Source organism: Neophocaena asiaeorientalis, unplaced genomic scaffold, assembly GCF_003031525.2.
Source record: "Neophocaena asiaeorientalis asiaeorientalis breed wild unplaced genomic scaffold, Neophocaena_asiaeorientalis_V1.1 scaffold142, whole genome shotgun sequence".
In the NCBI taxonomy this organism is placed as follows: Eukaryota; Metazoa; Chordata; class Mammalia; order Artiodactyla; family Phocoenidae; genus Neophocaena; species Neophocaena asiaeorientalis.
This window is the reverse complement of record NW_020174563.1, coordinates 145,155-168,007: the sequence shown is the minus strand read 5'-3', so window position 1 is coordinate 168,007 and position 22,853 is coordinate 145,155. Positions and strand designations below refer to the sequence as shown.

General features: G+C 37.6%; 1 protein-coding gene across 3 annotated transcripts in view; it reads right to left on the bottom strand.

Annotated features, from left to right (window-relative positions):
• SS18 (SS18 subunit of BAF chromatin remodeling complex) overlaps positions 1–19,802 on the bottom strand; it is a 76,276-nt gene extending 56,474 nt beyond the window's left edge. For all 3 annotated transcript variants that reach the window (XM_024757898.1, XM_024757899.1, XM_024757900.1), the window contains exons 1-3: positions 19,659–19,802; positions 16,745–16,821; positions 8,267–8,351 (exon numbers count right to left, since the gene is read on the bottom strand). In XM_024757898.1, the coding sequence (XP_024613666.1) occupies positions 8,267–8,351; positions 16,745–16,821; positions 19,659–19,727 (231 nt within the window). In that variant the 5' untranslated portion in view covers positions 19,728–19,802. The remainder of the gene's footprint in view (positions 1–8,266; positions 8,352–16,744; positions 16,822–19,658) is intronic.
• Between the last annotated feature and the right edge of the window lie 3,051 nt (positions 19,803–22,853).

Here is a 22,853-nt window from a genome sequence, read left to right as displayed (position 1 = left end):
CTCCCTCCCACCCTCCCTATCCCACCCCTCTAGGTGGTCACAAAGCACCAAGCTGATCTCCCCGTGCTATGCGGCTGCTTCCCACTAATAAGCTAAGTTCTTAACCTGCCTCTTAAATCTATAGTATAGTCCCCAAACTATAAGCAGATTCATTCATTTAACTTTATTTTTTAAACTTAACACCTGAGTACAGGAATAATGATAGACAAGAAAGAAACAAAAATGATCAAGGCATTCATTTCCATAACAACACAGTAGAACAATCAAGACACTGCAGGTTGTAAAATTTAGATTCAAGCTCTTGAAAAATCTAGCCACGTCCTACCCTGATACACAAACTTAAGAGCAAATGGGTCAGACTTTAATTTCTATTCCATCCTAGTAGCAACATGACTTGGTATCATAATGCATGAACTGCTTTCAGTAAGGCCTGGGTTCAAATGCCATGCTACCACTTAGCAACTACAAGTCTCTAGATGCATTAATCACTCTGAGACTCAGTTTCCTCAACCACAGAATGGGACTAATATCTTAAAAAATTCTAAAGATGAAATAAAGTACTGAAAGGACCCAATACTTAGTAGTCCTTCTGCAAGTGTTTGTTCTCTCTCCAGTGAAACAGTCATATCTAAGAAGCCTTAAAAATAACTAATATTCTATGGATAGCAAAACAGAATTCTATTCCAATACTAAGGAATCACAGGTTAACAGCAAATTAGGTCATTCAAACCCTCCACTGCAGACAACAAAAAAAGCTGGAGAAAATACTTTTAAAATATGTTTAAAGATATGGAAGAGCAGACAAAGTAGTTAGAAATGAACAGGCCAAGATCCAGAAGAAAAAAATTCTAGAGACATGGGCCCAAACTTGGGGGCTACATTTGCTGTGGGCATGTTAGCCAATATAGAAAGCCAGTTGAGAATTTTCCAAAACTGATATCAATCCACAGATTTCAGAAATCTCAACAAACACCAAGCAGGATAAATAAAAAGAAACGCACACCTAAAGAGATCATAGTAAAACTGCAAAAAACTCTAGACAAAGCAAAAAATCTTCAACACAAAGAAAATAGTCAAACTGCCTTCAAAATAGTAACGTTTACACTGACATTCAACTGTCAATAGACAAAAGCCAGAAAACAGTAGAATGATTAATTTAATGTGCTCACATGCCAACCTAAAACCTGTCCCTGGCAAAAACATCTTTTAAGAATGATAGTGAAAAGGCATTTTTAGATCACCAAAAAAAACAAAAACAAACAAAAAAAGACCTGAAGGTATCTGTCACCACCAAACCAATGCTAAAAGGAAATACTGAAATATGTTCTCTAGGGAGGAAAAAAGAAATGATCTGAGAGAAAAGGTTGTAAATGAAGGGAGGAATGAAAAGCATCAAAAATGTTAACAATGATAATCATCTAATGAAGACTAACTTTAAAAAAAAGGAAAAATCACTTGTGAGTAAACATCCACAGATTTAAAATGTGTAACACAATGGATAAGTCATTGACGGAATGAATTGAAATAAAGTATCTGAGGGTCCTTGAATTGTTAACTATATAGTAACCTCTAAAATAATAATAAGTATGTAAGTATATAATTTCCAAACTAGTGGGGAAAAAAAATTCTTTTAAATAATTATCAAGACAAAAAGAACAGAAAAAAAGGAATATAAACAGATGAGACAAAAATAAAGTGCATTCTATGATGGCAGGTTTAAATTAAGATATATAAGCAATTACATTCACTGTAAATGGATTTGATGTTTCAAGTAAATAACAAAGATTGCTGGATTGGATTTTTTTTAAAAAAACAACATGCTGTTCATAAGACACATATCTCTAACACAAAGAAATGGAAAGGTGGATACACCATGCAAATGCTAAAGAAAGCTGACTCAGCTACACAAAAACCAGACAAGTAGACATTAATACCAAAAGCATAATTAGAGATAAGGAGGGATACTTCATAATGACATGTTACAAAGAACCAGAAAGCTATAACATTTCTAAACATACATGCATCCACTACAGTGCCTCAAAATGTAATAAACTCGAAAGAGTTACAAGGAAAAACAGTCAATCCACAACTATACTTGGACATTTTAAACATACACCTCTCAGTAACTGACAAAACAAACACACAAATGAAACATCACAAAGTTAAAAAAAAAATTCAGTAAGGCTATGCAGAAGATTCAAACAAGATTAACACACTTGAACTAGTGAACATATACAGGACTCTGCACTCAGGGGCTAAAGAATACATGGAACATTTGTAAAAACTGACCATATGCTGGATTGTAAAACAAATCTCAAAGAATTCCCAAGAACTGAAATCATACAAAGTGTTACCTACCCACGATGCAATGAAGTCAGAAATCATTAAGAAAAAGAAAACAATAAAATCTCCCTATGTTTGCAAACTAATATATTTATCAACCTATGTAAAAAGAAGAAATAACAATGGAAATTATAAAATATTTGGAACTGAATAAATATGAATATACTACATAACAGAACTAATTAGACAGAAATTTACACCCTTCAAATGCATGTATTAGTATGGAAGGATTAAAACTGATGAAGAAGGCATTCATCTTAAAACTCAGAAAAAGGACAGCAAAATACACTGAAGGAAAATAAAATGAAATAATAAAGATGAGATCAGAAATTAATCATATCCAAAAACATACAAAAGAATAATGGTCACAAACTCTGCTTCTCAAGATTCTTTTAGGGAATCTAAAAGGTCAAAACTATTTCCATAATACTACTAAGATGATGTTTGCCTTTTAGGCTATGTTGATATTTACAACATCATGGTGCAAAAGCAAAAGTGGATGTCACTGATGGAGCCTTGGCATATATCAAGGTATCAAACTCTACTGTAAATCATCGTACTATTGACTGCCCCAGACTAGCAGTTAAAGAAAGAAAAAGTCATTTTCACTTAAGAAAGTCCTTGACGAAGCAGTAAAACTTATTCATTTATTAAATTCTCCGTGTCAGTTAAATATTCTGTGTGACAAAATGTGAAAATAATAAACATATCTGCTGCAAATCAAAGTAAAATGAAAACACTTTGTGATTGTGCTGCTTGCTGATTTAGGCACTGTTTTCATGGAACACCAATTTTACTTAAAAGAACAATATCTAGGGCTTCCCTGGTGGAACAGTGGTTGAGAGTCCACCTGCCGATGCAGGGGACACGGGTTCGTGCCCCGGTCCGGGAAGATCCCACATGCCGCAGAGCGGCTGGGCCCGTGAGCCATGGCTGCTGAGCCTGCGCGTCCGGAGCCTGTGCTCCGCAACGGGAGAGGCCACAGCAGTGAGAGGCCCGCGTACCGCAAAAAAAAAAACAAACAAAAGAACAATATCTAGACAAATTATACTTATCCAGGCTTGGGTATTTGGCAGACATTTCCTCAAAACTGAATACCATGAGCCTGGAAAACAACTGATGGCATTTTCTGCGAATGATCAAATTTGACTTTTCAAGGAAGAATTGGGAATTTGGAAAACTTATATTTACTGTCTTGAGCTTGACAACATCCCAGTACTTAAGAGACCTTTCTGATTAGATTGGTGGTGATTTCAAAAAATCACCAATTTTTTGGTATCATATAATGAAATATATCAGTATTTGGAAAAGGTGCATAACTAAGTGAACTTATTATTTTCCAAATGACCAAAGCATGATGTTATGAAATCACACATGAGTAAAAGATCCATACAGAATGCAAAACAGACCAATGAACTTTAATGTACCAGAATAAGAAAAATGTACTGATATAATTTCAGATTCCATACTGCAACTAACCTTTAAAAAACACTTGCTGAGATCTGCTATACTATCACAGATTATCCACAACCGAAAAAGGCTAAAAATATTCTTCCCTTTTCAAATTCCACATCTGTGTGAGACTGGATTTTCTTCTACTTCAACCAAAACATATGCTAGATTGAATCCAGAAGTAGATATGAGAATACAGATGTTTCCTATTAAGCCAGTTAAAAGAAATTTGCAAAATTATTAAAGTGTCATTTAACTCACTAAATTTTTTTTCAAAGATACAGTTATTTTTCCTTTAAAGAATGTTATTTATATTAACACGCAATGGGTTTACTGTTGTTCATTTTAAATGAATATTAGCATAATAAGTAAAATATAATCAATAATATCAGTGTATATAACTGACATGAAACTCCTCAGAGCGCTCAGTAATGTTTAAGTATAATATAATGGGGTTCTGTGAACAAAAAGTTTGAGAAATGCTGCAACAGAGAAAGATCAAAGTCAAAAACTGACGCTTTAAAGACTAAAAGAAGAAAATACAATAAATACGTGGCAACAGTGATCAAAAAAATTTTTTAACGAGGAGACACAAATAAACCACATTAAGAATAAAATAAACTATCGCTACAGATCCCACAGACATTAGAAAAAAGAGATTATTTCACAAACTTTATGTCAATAAATTTGAAAATCTGGATAAAATGTTAAAAAGCACAATTTACCAAAATAGCTACCTCATAAGATATAGAAATGCATAAACTGTCCTATAACCATAAAGAAATTGAGTCAGTAAATAAAAGCCTCACAAAGAAAATTTCAGATCCAAATGGCTTTTCTAAAGAATTACACCAATCATTTAGGAAATGGTTATACTCTGCAAATTCTTCCAGATAAGAAAAAGTAGGAAAATTCTGCATTTTATGAAGCCAGCATAACCTCAAAATAAAAAACAAAGGCATTATAAGAAAAGAAAATTAAAAATCAATGACACTCATGAACAGCCATAAAAATCTTGATCAAAAATTTAACAAACTGAATACAGCAATTTTTTTAAAAAGACCATGACCAAGTGGGTCATGAAAAAGTAGGTTAATTACAAAAATCCAAGGCTGACTGAGCATTGAGAAGTAAATCAATGTAATTCACCACATTAACAGATTAAAGAAAAAACTATGATCACCTCATTAGATGTAATAAAAGTATTTAATAAAATTTAACATCCATTCAATATATAAACTATTATTAGCACAACAGAAACGAAAGGGAACTTCCTTAATCTGATAAAAGGTATCCACAAAAAAAACTACAGCAAGCATCATACATAATGGTCAAACAGTGAAAGCTTTCCCTTTGTGATCAGGAACAAGATTAAGATGTCCTCTATCACCACTTCTATTCAGGAATGTACTGGAGGTCCTAGCCAGAGAAGTAAGGCAAGAGAAAGAAATAAAAGGTGTAAGGATTGGCAAGAAAAAACAAAACTCATTATTCACAAATATGTTCGTGAATATAGAAAACTGGAAGTATCTACAGAAAAATTGTTAGAAGTAAGAGTTGAACAAGGCTGTGAGATTCAAAATCAATTGAGTTTCTATGTAAACTGTAATCACAGTTACAAAATAAAACTTAAAAAACAACGATTCCATTTCAAATTGCCTCAAAAATACGAGGTACTTAGCAATAAATCCAGAGAGATGTGTAAATCTCTCTGCAAGAGAGATGTGTAAATTTCCTTTTCAGGAAAATCACAAAACTTTATTGACAGATAGTAAAGGACTAAATAAATCAAAATACATGCAATGATCATGATTTGAAAGACTCAGTATTGTAGAGACATCAATTCTCCCCAAATTGATTTATAGTCAAGTTAACCTTAATGAAAATCACAAGCGGATTATGTTGGACATGCTGATGTTTGAGTGTATATGGAAATGCAAAGGATCAGTACACAAGATATTCTTGAAAAAAATAAGGAATATAAGGAATAAGTAAAGAACTTCTCTAACATACATCAAGACTTACTGGACTATGACAACTGTGACAAGATAGTGGAATTTATAAAAACTGGCCAATGGAACAGAATAGAGAGATTAGACACAGACCCGCACATATATGGACACTTGATATATAATATCAAGTGGCATGACAAAATAGAGAAAAGATATTTTGTTTTATTTTTCTAACAGATAATGCTGGGAGAGAATTATCTACCTGGAAACAAATGAAATCAAATCTATTGCTCATACTAGCTGATAATGAAATCCATGGCAAAAAAATCACATTAACATTCTTTCAGATTCAAAACTAAATTTATTCATTATATATCCCTAGTGAGATATATCTAAGGACAAGCATATTATTGTTAGCGGCAATCTTGGTATTGTTATATTGAAATTATGTTACATATATAGTAGTATAAAGCAAACAAGTGACTATAATAATGTCATTGAGGTATCAAGATTTTTAGAGTAAGACAGAAGAGATACTAATACATAAAATCAAATCTGGGTAAAAAAACTTTTCCTGAAGTGGCAATATCACTAATTTAATATTTTCTTTCTTTTTAAAAAGCGTGTTTACTACCTCTGTCTGCTGAAAATGCCAAGAAAAAATGAAAACTCAGTAATAATGAATGCCCCAAACATCCAAATTGTGGTTTCTAAATACCAATTCCCATAGGAAAAAGGCTGGTTGGAAAAACAGTTGGGGCAGAATAGTTCTGGGGCAGAAAACATAATCAGTCTGATCTCTTTCACAAATTCTGAAGTGAAGAAGCTATACAATACCGAAATCATGTCAGAAGGACACAGGAGCCAAATGAAGGGGTACCCACTGACCACAGGTGAGAAAACTTGAGTATCACAAAGAATGACTCAATGGATTTAAACACATTAAAAATATAAAAATGTATAAGTTCAGATAATAAAAAAAAGACAAAATCCTTGGTCATCTTTTGCAGGTTGCTAGAGACCAACTGGTTATTCCGAAAATTGATAAAGGAATAGAATCAAGCCTTTATCATGACTTTCCTATAGAACTCTCTATTTCAGGATAACCAAATATTTGATTAAAGGAAATTTTCCTTTTTAAAAGAAGTACATTGCAGGAGGAACTGTAAAGTTAGAAACTCATTGTTCTTAGATCCTAAAATGAAACAACGAACCTGGTCAACAAGCACCAACGACTGCTAAAACCAATAACTGAAAGGTAGATGGGGAACTTTATAATGGACTGATCAGATCAGTACCAACTGCGTGCACTGATCAATCCTGACATCACTAAAAACGGGACAACAAAATATGTCCCTGCTAACGAGATACAATAGGCAACACAAACACGGGGCCACCAATGAAATAACATAAAACTAAACCTAATTCTAATGGAGCCTCTCAATCTATAAATTATCAGTTTAGAGGAAACAGAGATGAGATGGAGGAACACGTTAAAGAACCACGAGGATACAATCAGCCAAATCCAAAATGTGAGAAGTTCTGCAAAATATATGACCCAGTTTCTTCAGCAAATAAATGGAGAATAAAAAATATAAACTGATACAGATTAAAAAAAACTTAAGACACAGATCAACGAATGCAACAGGTGGACCCTGTTTGGATTCTGCGGCAAACAATCATTAAAACATTCGAGTTTTTTAGATAATTGGTGAAAATTGAAAACATCCTGGGTATTATAAGACATTAAGAGATTCTGGGGCTTCCCTGGTGGCACAGTGGTTAAAAATCCGCCTGCCAATGCAGGGGACACGGGTTCGAGCCCTGGTCTGGGAAGATCCCACATGCCACGGAGCAACTAAGCCCGTGTGCCACAACTACTGAGCCTGCGCTCTAGTCCACGAGCCACAACTACCGAGCCTGTGTGCTGCCACTACTTAAGCCCACGAGCCTAGAGCCCGTGCTCCGCAATAAGAGAAGCCACTGTAATGAGAAGCCTGCGCAGCGCAACAAAGAGTAGACCCTGCTCACCACAACTAGAGAAAGCCCGCACGCAGCAACTAAGACCCAATGCAGCCAAAAATAAATAAATAAATTAAAAAAAAAAGAGATTCTGGTTAATTTTGTGGTGTGGGATAATAGTCCTTATCTGCCAGAGATGCATATTAAATTACATATATGATGGCTGGGGATCTGCTTTAAAATATTACAGATTTGTTCCTAAATAATTTGTGCAATTACACATTTAAATAAATAAATAAATAAATAAATAGGTGGGTTAGTGAATAGATGGATGGATATAACTTCTTCAGTCAGGGAATCAATTCCAGGTGAATTAATTCAAATTAAATATGAAGGCAAAATAATAAAGCTTGTAGATCATATAGGAGAATATCTTCATGTTCTCAGAAGAGGGCAGGATTTGCTAAACAAAACTCAGAATCACCAAACCAAAATGTGTTATTCTGTAAAGAACTCTATAAAAATTATCTACTTCACACTATTTTAAAGGTACTTACTGCTGGTAAAAGAGACTGCATGTTTTGATTAGAATCTGCTATTGTAGCAAGGTAGACCAAGTTTGTATGCAGCATCTGTTGATACCTATTAAAACAAAACAAATATCAATATTAAAAAATAATTTTCTTCCTATCTGCTTACATATTATACAAACAGCATTTTATTCCTCAAGTTTAATGAGCGATTTCTGTTACCTGAACATCAACAGCACTTCAATTTTTCCTAGTTCCTCTGCAAAATAATTCCAAATAAGTATGTTCAAAGACAATAATAAACACGGAGCTCTTACCATGTGCTAGATATTGCTATAGTTGTTTTACATAAACATCCGATTTAATCCTCAAACCAACACTATGAAGTGAAGATTCTTATTTTCTCCATTTCACAGATGAAGAAATTGAGGTTTAGAAAGGTTAATAACTTGTACAAGATTGTACAGCGTAGTAAATGGAATAACTGAGACAGGTACTGGCTCCCCACATATAACATATGCAAAGAGATCTAGAATGAAGGAATCAACAAAACTGATATGCTTATTCCCTTCCCTCTGCCATTTTCGTGTTGCCAAAAACCTCAAAGCCAAGTACAGTCAACACGCTCTGCTAAAATGTCAGAAAGGAGGTGGAAACCACACATTTTTTCCCTTCTCACTCCTGCAGCAGTGACCAACAATCTATGCCTGCCGTGGTTATGCTGCCCATCTATCAGGACGTATAGAGAGGACAATAAAGAGGCATCTCCAATTACAAAAAAAAGAAAAAAGTTATATGCTAAAGCACCGGGATGGAGGAAATAATAGGACACCAACAACACTGCAAATTAACTTTAAAAAATAAAGCAAATTCTCATTATCAGAGTCAAGTGGTTAAACATGTTTATTGTGATCTTACTTACCTATGAATTAGTTTTGCTAAGCCTCTCTTCATAATTTAAAAAATTAACTCAGATGAAACCAGATTGAAATTAGTAGTGATCCAATTACTACTGCTGGTAAACCCACAAAATAATACAAACGTAAAACGTGCATCAAATTAAGCTTTTAGAATTTCATTTACTAATAAATACTATACAAATTAAAATAATGAAAATAAGTCAAAAGAACTTTATTCAGCTAAAGAGAGTCTTCTAATATGGATCCCAAATGAAGTAATTTTCTAAGACAGACACCGTTAAGAGGAATCCTAGTAAATTCTTCGCTGCATTATTTATATCCTGCTGGAAAAACTGGTTTCACTACTGTTTTCTTATTAGGGAGGAAAAAACTTATTTCTCACTGAACTTAAAGTTTCTTCACCAACAAGATCGTACTTTTGTAGTTTGCTTGTTTGTTTTTTTATAAATTTATTGAGATATAACTGATATATATAAAGAACTTCACGTATTTAATGTGTACAATTTGATGAGTTTGGACATACATGAACAACAGTGAAAACACCACCACCATGGAGGTAACAGATATATCCAACACTTCCCAAGGTTTCCTTGTTGCTTTGTTTTTGTTTTTTTGTTGTTGTTTAAAAACAAGTCTAAGTTCTTAATGCTCCTCCTCACATATACACTATGTTGCTCAATCAGACATGATATATTGTTATAGGGATGCTTAAACAAACAAGGACCAAGAATTATTATTTTGCACTGAATTATTCATAATGGTTAATTATGTCATTGAAATTCTTCAAACAGCACTAACAGGCACCACTAGCTGGAACTACTTCATTATTCCATAGACATCTTGAATGGAATTTAAGATACAGGATTCTACAATCTTGCCATTTTTAAAAAACCAACCAGCCATTAGAACATGTAACCCATTTCAAAGGCTGCTCTTTCAAGTTTTTCTTTTCTTCTGAATATTAGTATGGCTCTATCACATGTACTCAGATATGAGATCTGCTGACTGCCCTATCAAAAATAAAAATACCAACTTTACTCAGAGACTATGGCTTACTCATGACCCTTTAAGAAAATTCTAGTCATGCTTATTGGTCCTCGGTAAGCCAGTGTTAAAATACTGTTTAATCTGCCGCATGCTTGAGGCCTCATTTATAAAATAATGGCAGGAACTTCCCTTGTGGCACAGTGGCTAAGAATCCGCTGCCAATGCAGGGAACACGGGTTCGAGCCCTGGTCCGGGAAGATCCCACATGCCGTGGAGCAACTAAGCCCCTGCGCCACAACTACTGAGGCTGCACTCTAGAGCCCGCGAGCCACAACTACTGAGTCCGTGTACTACAACTACTGAAGCCTGCACGCCTAGAGCCCGTGCTCCACAAGAGAAGCCACCGCAATGAGAAGCACGTGCACTGCAACAAAGAGTAGCCCCTGCTCGCTGCAACTAGAGAAAGCCCGCGCCCAGCAACAAAGACCCAACGCAGACAAAAATAAATAAATTTATTTAAAAAATAACAAAAGAAAATAAAATAATGGCAGTGAGGGTAGATCTCTAAAGTCCTTGTGGTTCTAAATATCTATAAATATAGCAACTTTTATGAATACTTTAAAGACATTTCCCCAACTATCAAATCTTAATTTTTAATCTTGAAATAATCTCAAACTTACAGTTTCAAGAACAGTATGAAGAACTCCCAAATATTTTTCTCCCACGCTCCCCAATTGTCAGCATCTTACATCTGTCTTATACTATCTCTAAACACCTACACCAACATACATGTGCATGCAACGACACACTTTTTACCAAAACCATCAAGAGTCAATTACCGGCATAATACCCCATTACTCCTAACACTTCAGTGTCAATTTCCCAAAAACAAGGACATTCCCCTATATAACTACAATACAACCATCATAACAAGGAAATGAATACTGATACAATATTACCATCGAATCCACAGAAACCAGTCAAATTTCTACAATTGTCCCAAAAGCCCCAAATCTTTTTACCTAATGTAAGGGGGTAAGTAAAAATGATCATTTTTAATGGTCTTTTGTAACTTCAGTAGGGTTTCTTTTTGTAAAAACTGCATTCTTTTTACAGCACTCATCAAATAAGCTTATTCTAAGATTCTTCTACAAATATTAAACATCCTGAGAAACTTTTTAAAAATTCTATAAATACTATTAATTTGTCACTGAAGCAGTTTTTATATGCTTATTATTTCTAAAAAGTATACGTTAATAAAAGAAAACAGTATGTAAGCAAAGGGAAGATATAAAATATATTCGACATTTTATATTTCATGATGGTAACTTCCTCATAAATACTGGCAGATACTTCCAGATACCCTTAATTATTAACCTATTAAATGAGAGGCAGTTCACTTCCCAAAGATTCCACTAAGAGCCACTACATGAATTACCTCGAATAAAGTAAAATAACCACCATTAAATTTATTGATATAATTACAAAATGAATCCAAAAAAGTCAGATTTCATTTTGAAAAAGAAACTTTTACCTAGAAGCTATGAGCAGTGTATTTTTAGGTCAACACAAATACAATTTATAGAATAAAAGTTAACTTCCTAACTAGAGATTTAAAACTAAATTCATTTACACTATGATGAACAAAAATTTTTCACTTGAGAACTGTTTATAACACACTCTGAAATAGGTGCACTCACCCTGAAATACAAAAAATAAGGGCTGATTTAAGCAAATACATGGGATGATTTAGAAAATGCTCAAACCAAACACCACAAGAGAGCAATAATATATTCTTACATATAAGTTGTCAGAATTTAAAGGGAAGAGGATCTGGGCATATGAGCTCTACAAGTGATTCACTGACTTATATGAGAGTGAGTGTGAGCGTGTGTGTGTGTGTGTGTGTGTGTGTGTGTGTGTGTGTGTGTGTGTAGATAAGGGTAGAGTAATATATCCAAAGACGTTACCAGTGAAAAATCTTTGGGTGGTGAGAATATGGTGTTCGTTCTCTAAATTTTAAATATCTGTGTTTTCTAATTTTCTACAATGCCTATACTGCTTTCATAAAAATAAAGTTACTTTCGATTTTAAAAAACATTGCTTCAGGGCTTCCCTGGTGGTGCAGTGGTTGAGAGGTCCTGTGCTCCGCAACAAGAGAGGCTACGACAGTGAGAGGCCCGCGCACCGCAATGAAGAGTAGCCCCCACTCGCCGCAACTAGAGAAAACCCTCGCACAGAAACGAAGACCCAACACAGCCAAAAATATAAATAAATAAATAAAATTGAACTATCAATTCCCAGATGGCTGTCATTGATGTTTCTCTTTATTCTCCTTTCACTTCTCCTGTGAGAAACAAGAACATTTATTAATGTTGAGAGGAGAAATTCTTTTTCTTCACTCACAAACCAATTCTGACAACTTGAGAAAGAAAGAGTATATGAAGAACTCTAAGAATGAAATTAAATACATCAGAAAGGGCAAAATTTAAGATTCTACCTAAATCAATTTAAGCCCCATTTATACATATATGTGAGCAAATGAGGTCTATGCTAATAGGCAGAGAAGGGGAAAATGATCACATACACAAAAAAGCTAAGACTATGAAGAGTAAGACAGTATAAACTTTTGCCAACAAGTTGGAAAAGTGGGTTCTACATCTGAACATGTCTTATCCCTGTCACGTACTGCTAGGGCCTATAGGAAATTGAACCAGTCCTATGCCCGTGGCTTTACCTGGCATTTTAAAACGCCACAGGTGTGATGACCATTTTGTAACATATAGATATGTCAAATCACTATGTTGTGCACCAGGAACTAGCATAGTGATGTAGGTCAGTTATACTTCAAAAACAAACGGACAGGGACTTCCCTGGCCGTCCTGCAGTTAAGACTCAGCACTTCCACCGCAGGGGGCATGGGTTCGATCCCTGGTCAGGAAACTAAGATCCCACACGCTGCACAGTGCAGCCCCCCCAAAAAGAATAACAAAAACAGACAAACTCACAGAAAAAGAGATCAGATTTGTGGTTACCAGTGGTGGGGGCCGGGGAAGAGGAGGAGCTGGATAAAGGTAGTAAAAAGAAGAAAAAAAGCCGTAAGTGAAAATAATTATTCTAATCAGTGCCTCTCAGTTGTTATTCCATGGCTGACATGAGGTAGTGATCTCCTAACCACTGATGATTATCCACTGTTGTAATTTCTTAAAAGAAATTTTCACATATAAACAGACAAGATTCATCAAAGAAAATATACATAAAAGAAGTGGCAATGGTCACATAAAATGCAAAATGTACAAGTGATTAGAAATTAAGATATCCTAGCATCCAGATCTTAATTTCTAAATATTATTCTCCAAAAAAAGAACTAGGGCTTGGAGAAATGATTCCAGACTGGGGCAGAAAAAAGTACAAGAGGAGCCTGGAACATTCTGTCATACAAGAAATTTTTTAAATGCTCAAAAAATAATAGAGACAAGTCAAGAAACCAGCATGAGGGGCTCCCAGTGGCCAACATCTGGGACAATTTGAAAAAGAAAATAAATAAATAATAGACTCTCAAATTATAACCCAGAGAATACAGTAAGAATCCATAAGTTCATTCAGATATAAATCAATGAATGAATGAGTGGGACAGGGGCTGGGAAATTTGTTCCTTACAGTAGGATTCCAAATAACTGTAGAAGGAAAGATGGGTTCAGTCACCTTCTGGCAACTGCCACAGTAATAACTGTTTTAGTCCAGAATCACTGGTGGATGTTAAAACGAATGTGTGGAAATAGGCTAAGAAACAGGGTTATGTGTGTCTCAAGGTATCTCCCCAACACATACACAGAAATAACAAAGGAAGAAATAGTAACTTTACAGTAGAGATCCTGGCAGGCACCACCTTAACAAAGTAGCCAAAGTTACCCTGAATATTGGGACAAACTGCTATCACACAGTTACTGAGGATGCACTGAGAAGGACGCAACATCTTGTCTGTGGTACTCCTGCCAAAAGTGTATAACATGAGTCTAATCAAGGAGAAACACCAGTCAACCCAAAATGAGGGACATATAACATGACAACTGGTCTGTACTCTTCAACAATGTCAACATCACGAAAGATAACAGAAAAACTGAAGGACAGTTACAGATTAAAGTATTCTGAAGACACAGACCTAAATATAACATTTGATCCTGCACTGGATCATGGAACTGAAAAAATACACTAACGGGACAATTGGCAAAATTTTTGAAAGGTCTGAAAATATGATAACAGTATTTAATCACTGAAGCACCAGGGAAGTCCCTGAATTCTTGATTTTAACAGACTCTAAGAATTTGTGCTTGTTTTTTGAAATACACATGGATGTTACAAAGATAAGAGAGATGTTACAAAGATAAGAGAGAATCATGCCTGCAAATATTTCAGAAAAACGACATGGGGAAGAAGTGAATGACATAGTGGACTAATATGTAAACATTTGAGGCATTTCAGTGAAGGGCATACAGCAATTTCTTCTACTATCTTTGAAACTTTTTTATAAGAGTGAAATTATTTAAAAATAAAAGGTTTTAGAAAGAGATATCGCTTTTCACCAATCAGATGTGTAAACAAATTTTAAAAGATGGCCAGTATCCATTGCTGGAAGATATGGTTGAAAACCAGGACTCTGAAACCTAGTGGGAGGAAAGCAAACCAATACAATCTCTTTGCAGGGTAATTTGGAGATTTAGAACGGTCTTTGACCCAGCCATTCCATTTAGAAAACCTTAATCTGTGAAAACTAAAATACCTGTCTAAATGTGTTTAGATAAACGTGAGCACATATTTGTAAATGCACAGAAAAATGTTTTGAAAGATGGGTACTAAACCATTGTAAGTAATTACCTCTGTGGAGAGAAGAGAGATATAAGAGTGAGAAGTAAAAAAGCGACTTTTATCCCCACAAACTTTTATGGTTTATAAGTTTCTTAATTCAAAAACAATTTTAAACAAAGGGGAAAGAGAAAAAGTCATGGAGAGGGACTCAAAACTAGGTAAAGAGCTAATCGGATGACAGCAGGCGACCAGCACAGCATGAAAGCCACGCAGAGAAAAAGCCAGGGTTGCTGAAAAAATCTTCCTGAGAGCAGACCAATGAGATCTCTAGGAAAGATAGATGTGTCCCAAAACAATGGTGAGAGTAAAATATTCAGAGCTGAGTTGTCCAATACGGTAGCCACTAGACACACTGAACTTGTGGCTAGTACAAAATGACATGTTAGTAGGGTAAGATGCACAATAGATTTCAAAGACTTATTATGAAACAAAAGAACAAAATAACTCATTAGTATTTTTATACTGGTTACATATTGAAGAGATATTATTTTAGAAATAGTTAAGTTAATAAAATATATTATAAAAATTAATTTCATGTTTCTTTTTACTGGTTTAATGTGCCTACTAGCAAATGTAGAATTTACTTATGTGGCTCCCAATATATTCCTACTGATAGTGTTGTTCTAGAGACTTTTGATAAAATATTCAATTTGTTCCACTATACCAGATTCTATTAGGGGATACCGTTTACTTCAGACACATCATCACTTCAGAGTAAGGAGTTCGGTTCTTATGAGTGGTAATCAATTCTGTACTAGACATAAACTTTGCGTTCTCAACCACATACAGCTGACCTTTGCACACAGTGGTAGGAGGGACTGAGCCCGGCGCAGTTGAAAATCTGAGTATAACTCTACAGTCTGCCCCCAGTATCCATGGTTCCGCATCCACATATTCAACCAACCGCAGATCATGTAGCACTGCAGTACATCTTTACTGAAAAAAATCCACATGGAAGTGCACCTGTGTAGTTTAAACCCATGTTGTTCAAGAGTCAACTGTACATGGATGTAACTAAATACCTTATAAATGTGAAGATCTAACTTTTCCACAAATCAGACTATGCAAATTTGAAGTCATTATTTTATAATGCAGGATAAGAAGTATTAGAAAAACACTGATATCCACTCCATCCCAAAGAACAAATTTTTTTATAAAAAATAAAGAAAAGTCACACAAAAAATTGCACACGAATGTTCACAGCAGCATTATTCATCATAGTGAAGAATTGGAACCAACCCAAACAACATCACTGATGAATAAATAAAATGTGGTACAGCCATGGAAGATTATTCAGCAATAAAAAGGAAGGAAATACTGATACAAGCTTCAACATGGATGAATCTTGAAAACACTATGCTAAGGGAAAGAAGTCAGTCAAAATAAACCATGTATTGAATGAATCCATTAATATGAAGTGTCCACAATAAGCAAATCTACACAAACAGAAAACAAATTAGTGGTTAACAAGGGGTGTGGGATCGGGAAGTGAGAACAGGGAGTGACTGCTAATGGGATACGGTTTCTTTTGGGAATGATGAAAATGTTCTAAAATTGATTAAAGTAATAGTACGACTCTATGAATATACTAAAAACCACTGAATTGTACACTTTAAAATAGGTGAATTATATGGTATGTGAATTATATCTCAATAAAGCTGTTCTTAAAAAGAAAAGTAAAAAATTAACCAACACAGAAAAACAAATACAAAAAAATTCGTATCAGTCTTACTGAGAACACTCTGAGGTCTTTCCTTTATTCTGATAGTCCATTATACACTGAATAAGATGGTTATTTTCATCCAACATCTGAAATGAGAAAAAGTTTATTGTAAATCTAGTGCAACAATTAATAAAAAATTCAGATTTCTAGAAACATTTATCTCTACAGGAACTGAATTCACAGGACTTTTTTTATACATAGTATATAGCTCAGCACAAAAGATCTTATTTTATACCTTTGGAATGTTATCATGTTTAATCAACATTTTTAAATTTTTTTTTTTTTTTTGGCAGTGCCGCCCGGCTTGCAGGATTTTGTTCCCTGACCAGGGATCGAACCCGCGTCCCCTGCAGTGGAAGCGTGGAGTCTTAACCAGTGGACCACCAGGGAATTCCCTAATATTTCTATTTCAATTATTCTCCCTCTGAATTATTACCTGAAGCTCAGCACAGAAAATTTGGAGTTTCTTTTCTGTTCAAACATTTAATTACCTCTACTATCTGAAATAGAAGTGTTAGCCTTACTAAGACTAAAAGTTAAGAGGGAATTCCCTGATGGTCCAGTGGTTAGGACTCTGAGCTTCCACTGCAGAGAGCACAGGTTCAATCCCTGGCAGGGGAGCTAAGAGCCCCCAAGCCGTGGGGTACAGCCAAAAAAAACCAAACAATAAAGACTGAAAGTTAAGAGTCCAAGTTGGCTTTGCATCATTGTAATGCTTTGTCTTAGTGAAAAAAAATCTGTCTTTATCCAGAATAAGCTCATGAAAACTTCAACTCAGGAGGCTTAAGGAGATAGCTGGCTAGTTTCCAAGTTATATACAGCATGGTTTTGTGATTCTCCAAATATGCAATAATCAATTACAATAATTTCTAGGTAAGTACTGTAATATTTATCGCAGACTCTATGAGCCTACCTTATAATTTAATTGTACCAAAAGTTTAAAAATAAGAAGCATATCAATTTATCATACTATCTTCTTATAACAATTCAAAGCAAAACTAGCTTTAAGGGTTAAATAATTCATCTAAGCAAAGTGGCACTGAGGAAAAAGCACTGATGTAGCAATTAAAAGGCCAGTTAGTTTTAGTGCCAGCTTTGCTACCCTGTGAAAACCACTTAAGATTTCAGGGTCTCAGATTTATCAAGTGACAGGAGTAGATGTTCCTCCTAAAACTGCCCCACCCTTCCAGGATTCAACGAAAGCATGAAGTATACCATAACCACTCTTTCTCACTAATTTAGTTAATGTAATTCTTTTAACTGAACATGAAAACCCATTGAACAGTATGACTTTTCTGCATATGATTCATATCGCTGGAAAAAAATATTAACATGCCCTTCTAAAAAATGTAGTTTTCTTCTTAATCATCAGATGCCAAAAAATCTGTCTTTAAAATGTGTTAATACAATCTCCACTCTAACGGTTTCACAACCTATCTTCTCGGATTCTTCAACCTAATGAACTTCACCATTAGAACATTTGTCTCATACCTAACATCAATCCCTCACACTATAGAATGAGGCACTTAATTTGGAATCCTTTTTCTCTCCTCGGCTGAGGATGAAAACTTTAACTGATCAGCATCTCCTGAATTAATCACCCATGGTAAATATCTTTAGATGTATGTAAGAAAAACTCTTTACAGAAAAAAAAAAAGAAAAACTCAGAACTTTTCTACAGGCCAAAAATAAAAAGTGAAGCCTTCCAGAAACACGTTTTGCCTATGTGTACTTGGAGCTGTTTGCCAGGCCGCAGACTTAACCCAGTACGCTACACGAAAAGCACTGCATTTTCAGGCACTGCCAAGCCCGTTTGTTCATAAAAATAAAGCAACAGTTGGGCAAATGTCAAATGCCACACTACAAAGAACCTGAGAGTCAACAGAAGTCAATTAACATAATCTACCGGGCGTAGGATGGTACCCTGAGTGGTACTAGAAGTTGACTTCTCTTCAATTTTCACCTTTGTTCCGGTGCATAAAACAAAACCGAAATATTTAAGGTAAACTGCAAAATGTTCTAAGTAACTTTTCAAAGTCTGGTTAACTAAAACTCAGAACGCTGCCTTGCTCATAGGCAACAAGGGGTAGAGAATAAAGAACCTTTGTGTCCCCAACTGGCAAGTAACAGCAACGACAGCACAGCTCCCTGTGTATTTATCACTACTTCTGCAATTGGTCACGAGAATCAGACTGTCTCCACTACTCGACTGTAAGCTCCGTGAAGGCAAGGACCATGCTCACCACTGCAGCCTCGGCGCCTGCTGTAGGCGATCAATGAGTATTCGCTGCAGCTGTAGAGGTAAGGGGTGCATCCGGAAGGGAGGAGGGACTCCGAGAGAACCCCGAAATCCAGAGGGTTCTCCCTCGCCCGCCCCTGAGCCTCGACTAAGGTTCCCTGCCGCGTCCCCCAAGTTCTGGTGAGAGCTCCCCAACTCGGCCGGAGTTTGCAGCTCTGCGCGGGGAGACAGCAACGCTCCGGCTTCCCCTCGGGCCCCCGGCGACCCTAGGTGAGGTCTGCACAGAGCCGCCTCGGCGCGCGGGGCGGGGCGACGCCAAAGTAACTACGGAGCGACGCGCGGGGGGCGCGGGCCGCGGAAAACAGCCCTTCTCGCGCGGCCGCCACCGCCGGGTGCACGCGCCCCGCCGCGCGAACGCCGCCCCATCCCTAGAGAAATCGGGCGCCAGTTGCTTGGGCTTTTGTGCCTGTAGGAAGGAGCCCAAACGCGCGCAAAACTCCTCGAGAGAACCGGTTCGCCCCCTTCCGCCACCCACTCGGGCGCAGCCCGCGGCTCGGGTTCCCACACCCACCCGCCTCCCAGCAGGCCCGCCTCCGCCCCCAGCCCGGCCGACTCCCGGCCCGGCCCCCGGGTCCCTCCCAAACGCGGGCAGGGCCTGGCATCTCCGACCCCACGCGGTTTCACCTTCTGAATCGCAGCGGGAGTGATCTCCCCCTTGCCGCGCTGCCTCGGGGCCGCGAACGCCACGGACATGTTGCCGCCGTCACCACTATCGGCAAGTGCCAAGCGCTCCGGGTGAACGGCAAACTGGGGGAAAGACGCCGGTCTCTCGGGCCGAACCACGTCGAGAGCGCGGGGAGGGGGGATGCTCCAGCGCCCGACGGGCAGCCGGCCGGCTCAGCCTGAACGGGGAACTCTGGCCCGTACTAGTCCAGTTTCTGCGCGGTACTTTGGAACCACAGACCCGGCAGAACTTCCCTGCTCTTGATCGCCCTCCCGTTCCTCCACCTTTCCTTCCCCGCCACCCCCCGGCCCCCTGCGCTTGTGGTAGGGCCGCGCCCCAGCCCTCCCTCCGTTTCAGCGATTCAGGAAATGGTCCCGCCGCCGCGGGAGAGGGAGCGGCTAGGGCAGCCCCTGTCACAGGAAATGCGAGCGCCCGAGCCGGCCCGCCCCTTTCGCGCGGGGCCGCTTTCCTCCCGCTCCGCGCGCCGGAGCGTCCCTCCGGCTGCGTTTCGGCGCTCTGCTGTAGACTGCGTTTAGTTTTTCCAACTTCATCCTTACCTCCTCCGGGGAAGAAGTGGCCTCCCCGAGCTGTCCGGGTACCCCGGAGATGGGAGGAGGGAGGTCAGGACCCGGGACTTCGTGCCAACCCGTGGGGCATCTGCCAAGATGAGGCAGAGTTGGGAGGACTAGGGGAACGCGGATTCGCTGGTTTGAATGGCTCAGCTACGCCCCCAGTGCGCACCTCCGAGTCCACGGTCTCGCGCGCACACACAGTCGTTCTTAACAATTGGAAAGTAAGCGCGACGCAAAATCGGGAAACGAAGGCTGCGTCCTGCACTCGGGGGCAGTCGGCCAAGTTGGCTGGAAAGGCCACAGTTGAAGAGTTCACCTCTTAGGATAAACCCTTGTCAGAAATGTGGGTCGATTTCATCTGACTTGCATCTTCGGAATTAACTTTTGAAATAGGGCACCCTTGCTCTTTTCTTTTGCAATATTTAGTAAATTAGGCCCAAGCTACCAGGCTTCCAATCAGTGTGAGGCAAAAAGCCATAGCTTTCAAATTTTGTAAGGGACGTGGGCAAATGTGTGTAATGTGTTGGTGTGGGGTTTACTACTATGGTGTAAATTTAAACTTCCATGTAACACAAAGGAAAAGTTTAAAAGTGTTACCCAACATTAATGAGGCTCAAAAATCAATCCCTTAGTTTATGTATAAACTATATCGGAAAAAATAAAGGAAATTTTCATATTTTAAAATTTATGTTTCAATTAAATGCTCTTCACAGAAAGGTCATGAGTTTCATTCATTCAGCAAATTTGGGTGCATTTTATGTGCTAGGCTTTATGCTAGGCACCTAGGGTACAGCTGTGATAGAGTTGAGAGACCAGAAACAAGTAAACAAATATGTATGTATGTAAAGCACTAACAGGGACTTCCTTGGTGGTCCAGTAGTGAGGATTCTGCCCTTCCACTGCAAGGGGCACGGGTTCTATTCCTGGTTGGGGAAATAAGATCCCACATGCCACATGGCACAGCTAAAAAAAAATTAAAGTACTAAGAAAGACTAGCAAACAGGGAACTGAGAGAGAGTGACAGAGGCACTCGTGTGGGTTAGGGTGGGAAGTCCCCTCGGTTATATTTAAACTGAGGCCTAAAGGATGAAAAGGCTCAAGCCATCCTAAGAATAAAAGTAAGATGATTTGTACTCCTACAAATAGTAGTTACTCTTAGGAATTTAATTGTCTTTCACTACCCTAAGCCTTGACAAAAATACTCTGGTATATTTGGACATAATGTAACACATCAATTTAGAAAACCTATACCTATTGAATTCAGAACAGAAACGAAATCCATCACTAAGTCTTTCAACATGAAAGCCTGGTGGCCATCATCTTGTCTTGATGTTTACACAAACGTGCCTTAGTAGTTAAAAACAATATTTCAGTAGGAGAAATGAAAAATACTCTTACTGCTTCAGTTCTGTCTGCTAGGCAGATAGCACAGACATTTTAGAAGAACGACATGAACCAGTAGGAACACTGTCTGAATTACTATATCCCAGAAAAAAAAAAAATGTGCCAAGGGGACTCCTATTCCAAGGAGGTACCCAGAGATGGGTACATTTTTTGTCTAAATTACAGTTTCCCAACAGCAGGAAAGGAAACCAACAGAATGGGTAAGAGATCTGCTTAAGGGGTTTATTCCTTCAGAGTAGCATGCTAGAGCCTAGGGCACCCCAAGCCTCTAGGCATGGACCACAGTTTTCTCTGATACCATGTGTGCCATAAAAATACCAGTATTTTCTATGTGTCCATCACATGAAATCAGAGGGGTAGCACTGGTGTAAAGATCCATCCAAAAATACAAATGATCTCCCCAAGAGAAGACACCTTTTTTTTTTTTTTTTGAGAAGACACTTTTTAAAAGGGACTTTATCTTACTCTTAAGCGTCCACTGTAAACCAATCAATCAGCTTGACCTGGAAAAGTGGAAAATTCAGAAAGTGAATGGAACGTTCCTTATGGAACGTTGTAGCCTGGAGGAACTTTCTTAGAATTTTGGAGTCTTTGTACCTGTAAAAGCCCTGAGTTAGAAAAAAGATAGAAGCATCTAGTAAATGCTGTCTCACTTCGCCATTAAGAGAGAGGAATCCCAAGGTACAGATTGAGTGGTATCAGAGCTGGAAAGAAAAGAATAGAGTCCCCAGCATTTAGTTAAGGAGAAAACAGAGAAAGAATACGAGCAGTTGGCCCAAGTTTGAGAAATGACTCTGGGAACTTAAAAATGAGCTACCCAGGCAACCATCTCCCCAACCAGAAAAATCAGTCCCATTATTTAAATTGTTCTTGGATTGAGACATCTGAAAAAGGAATTGAGATCACATAATGAAGATGTGAAAGGTTTTTTAGAATATACAATAGCTCAGAGTAAATAAAATAATCTGGATGAACAATTAAGTGTTGATTATTCACACTAATGAATGTAGTACAAACCAAAAAAAGGTAATAAGGAAATTATCCATGCTTGATTTTCAAATATGCTTCAATTTTTTATTTGTTTTACATGAATTTGTATTCCTTAAATGTATTTCACTGAAGTGATAGCTTGAAGTTCTGTAGGAATATGCTCAATATTTAGTGAAACTATATAATCAT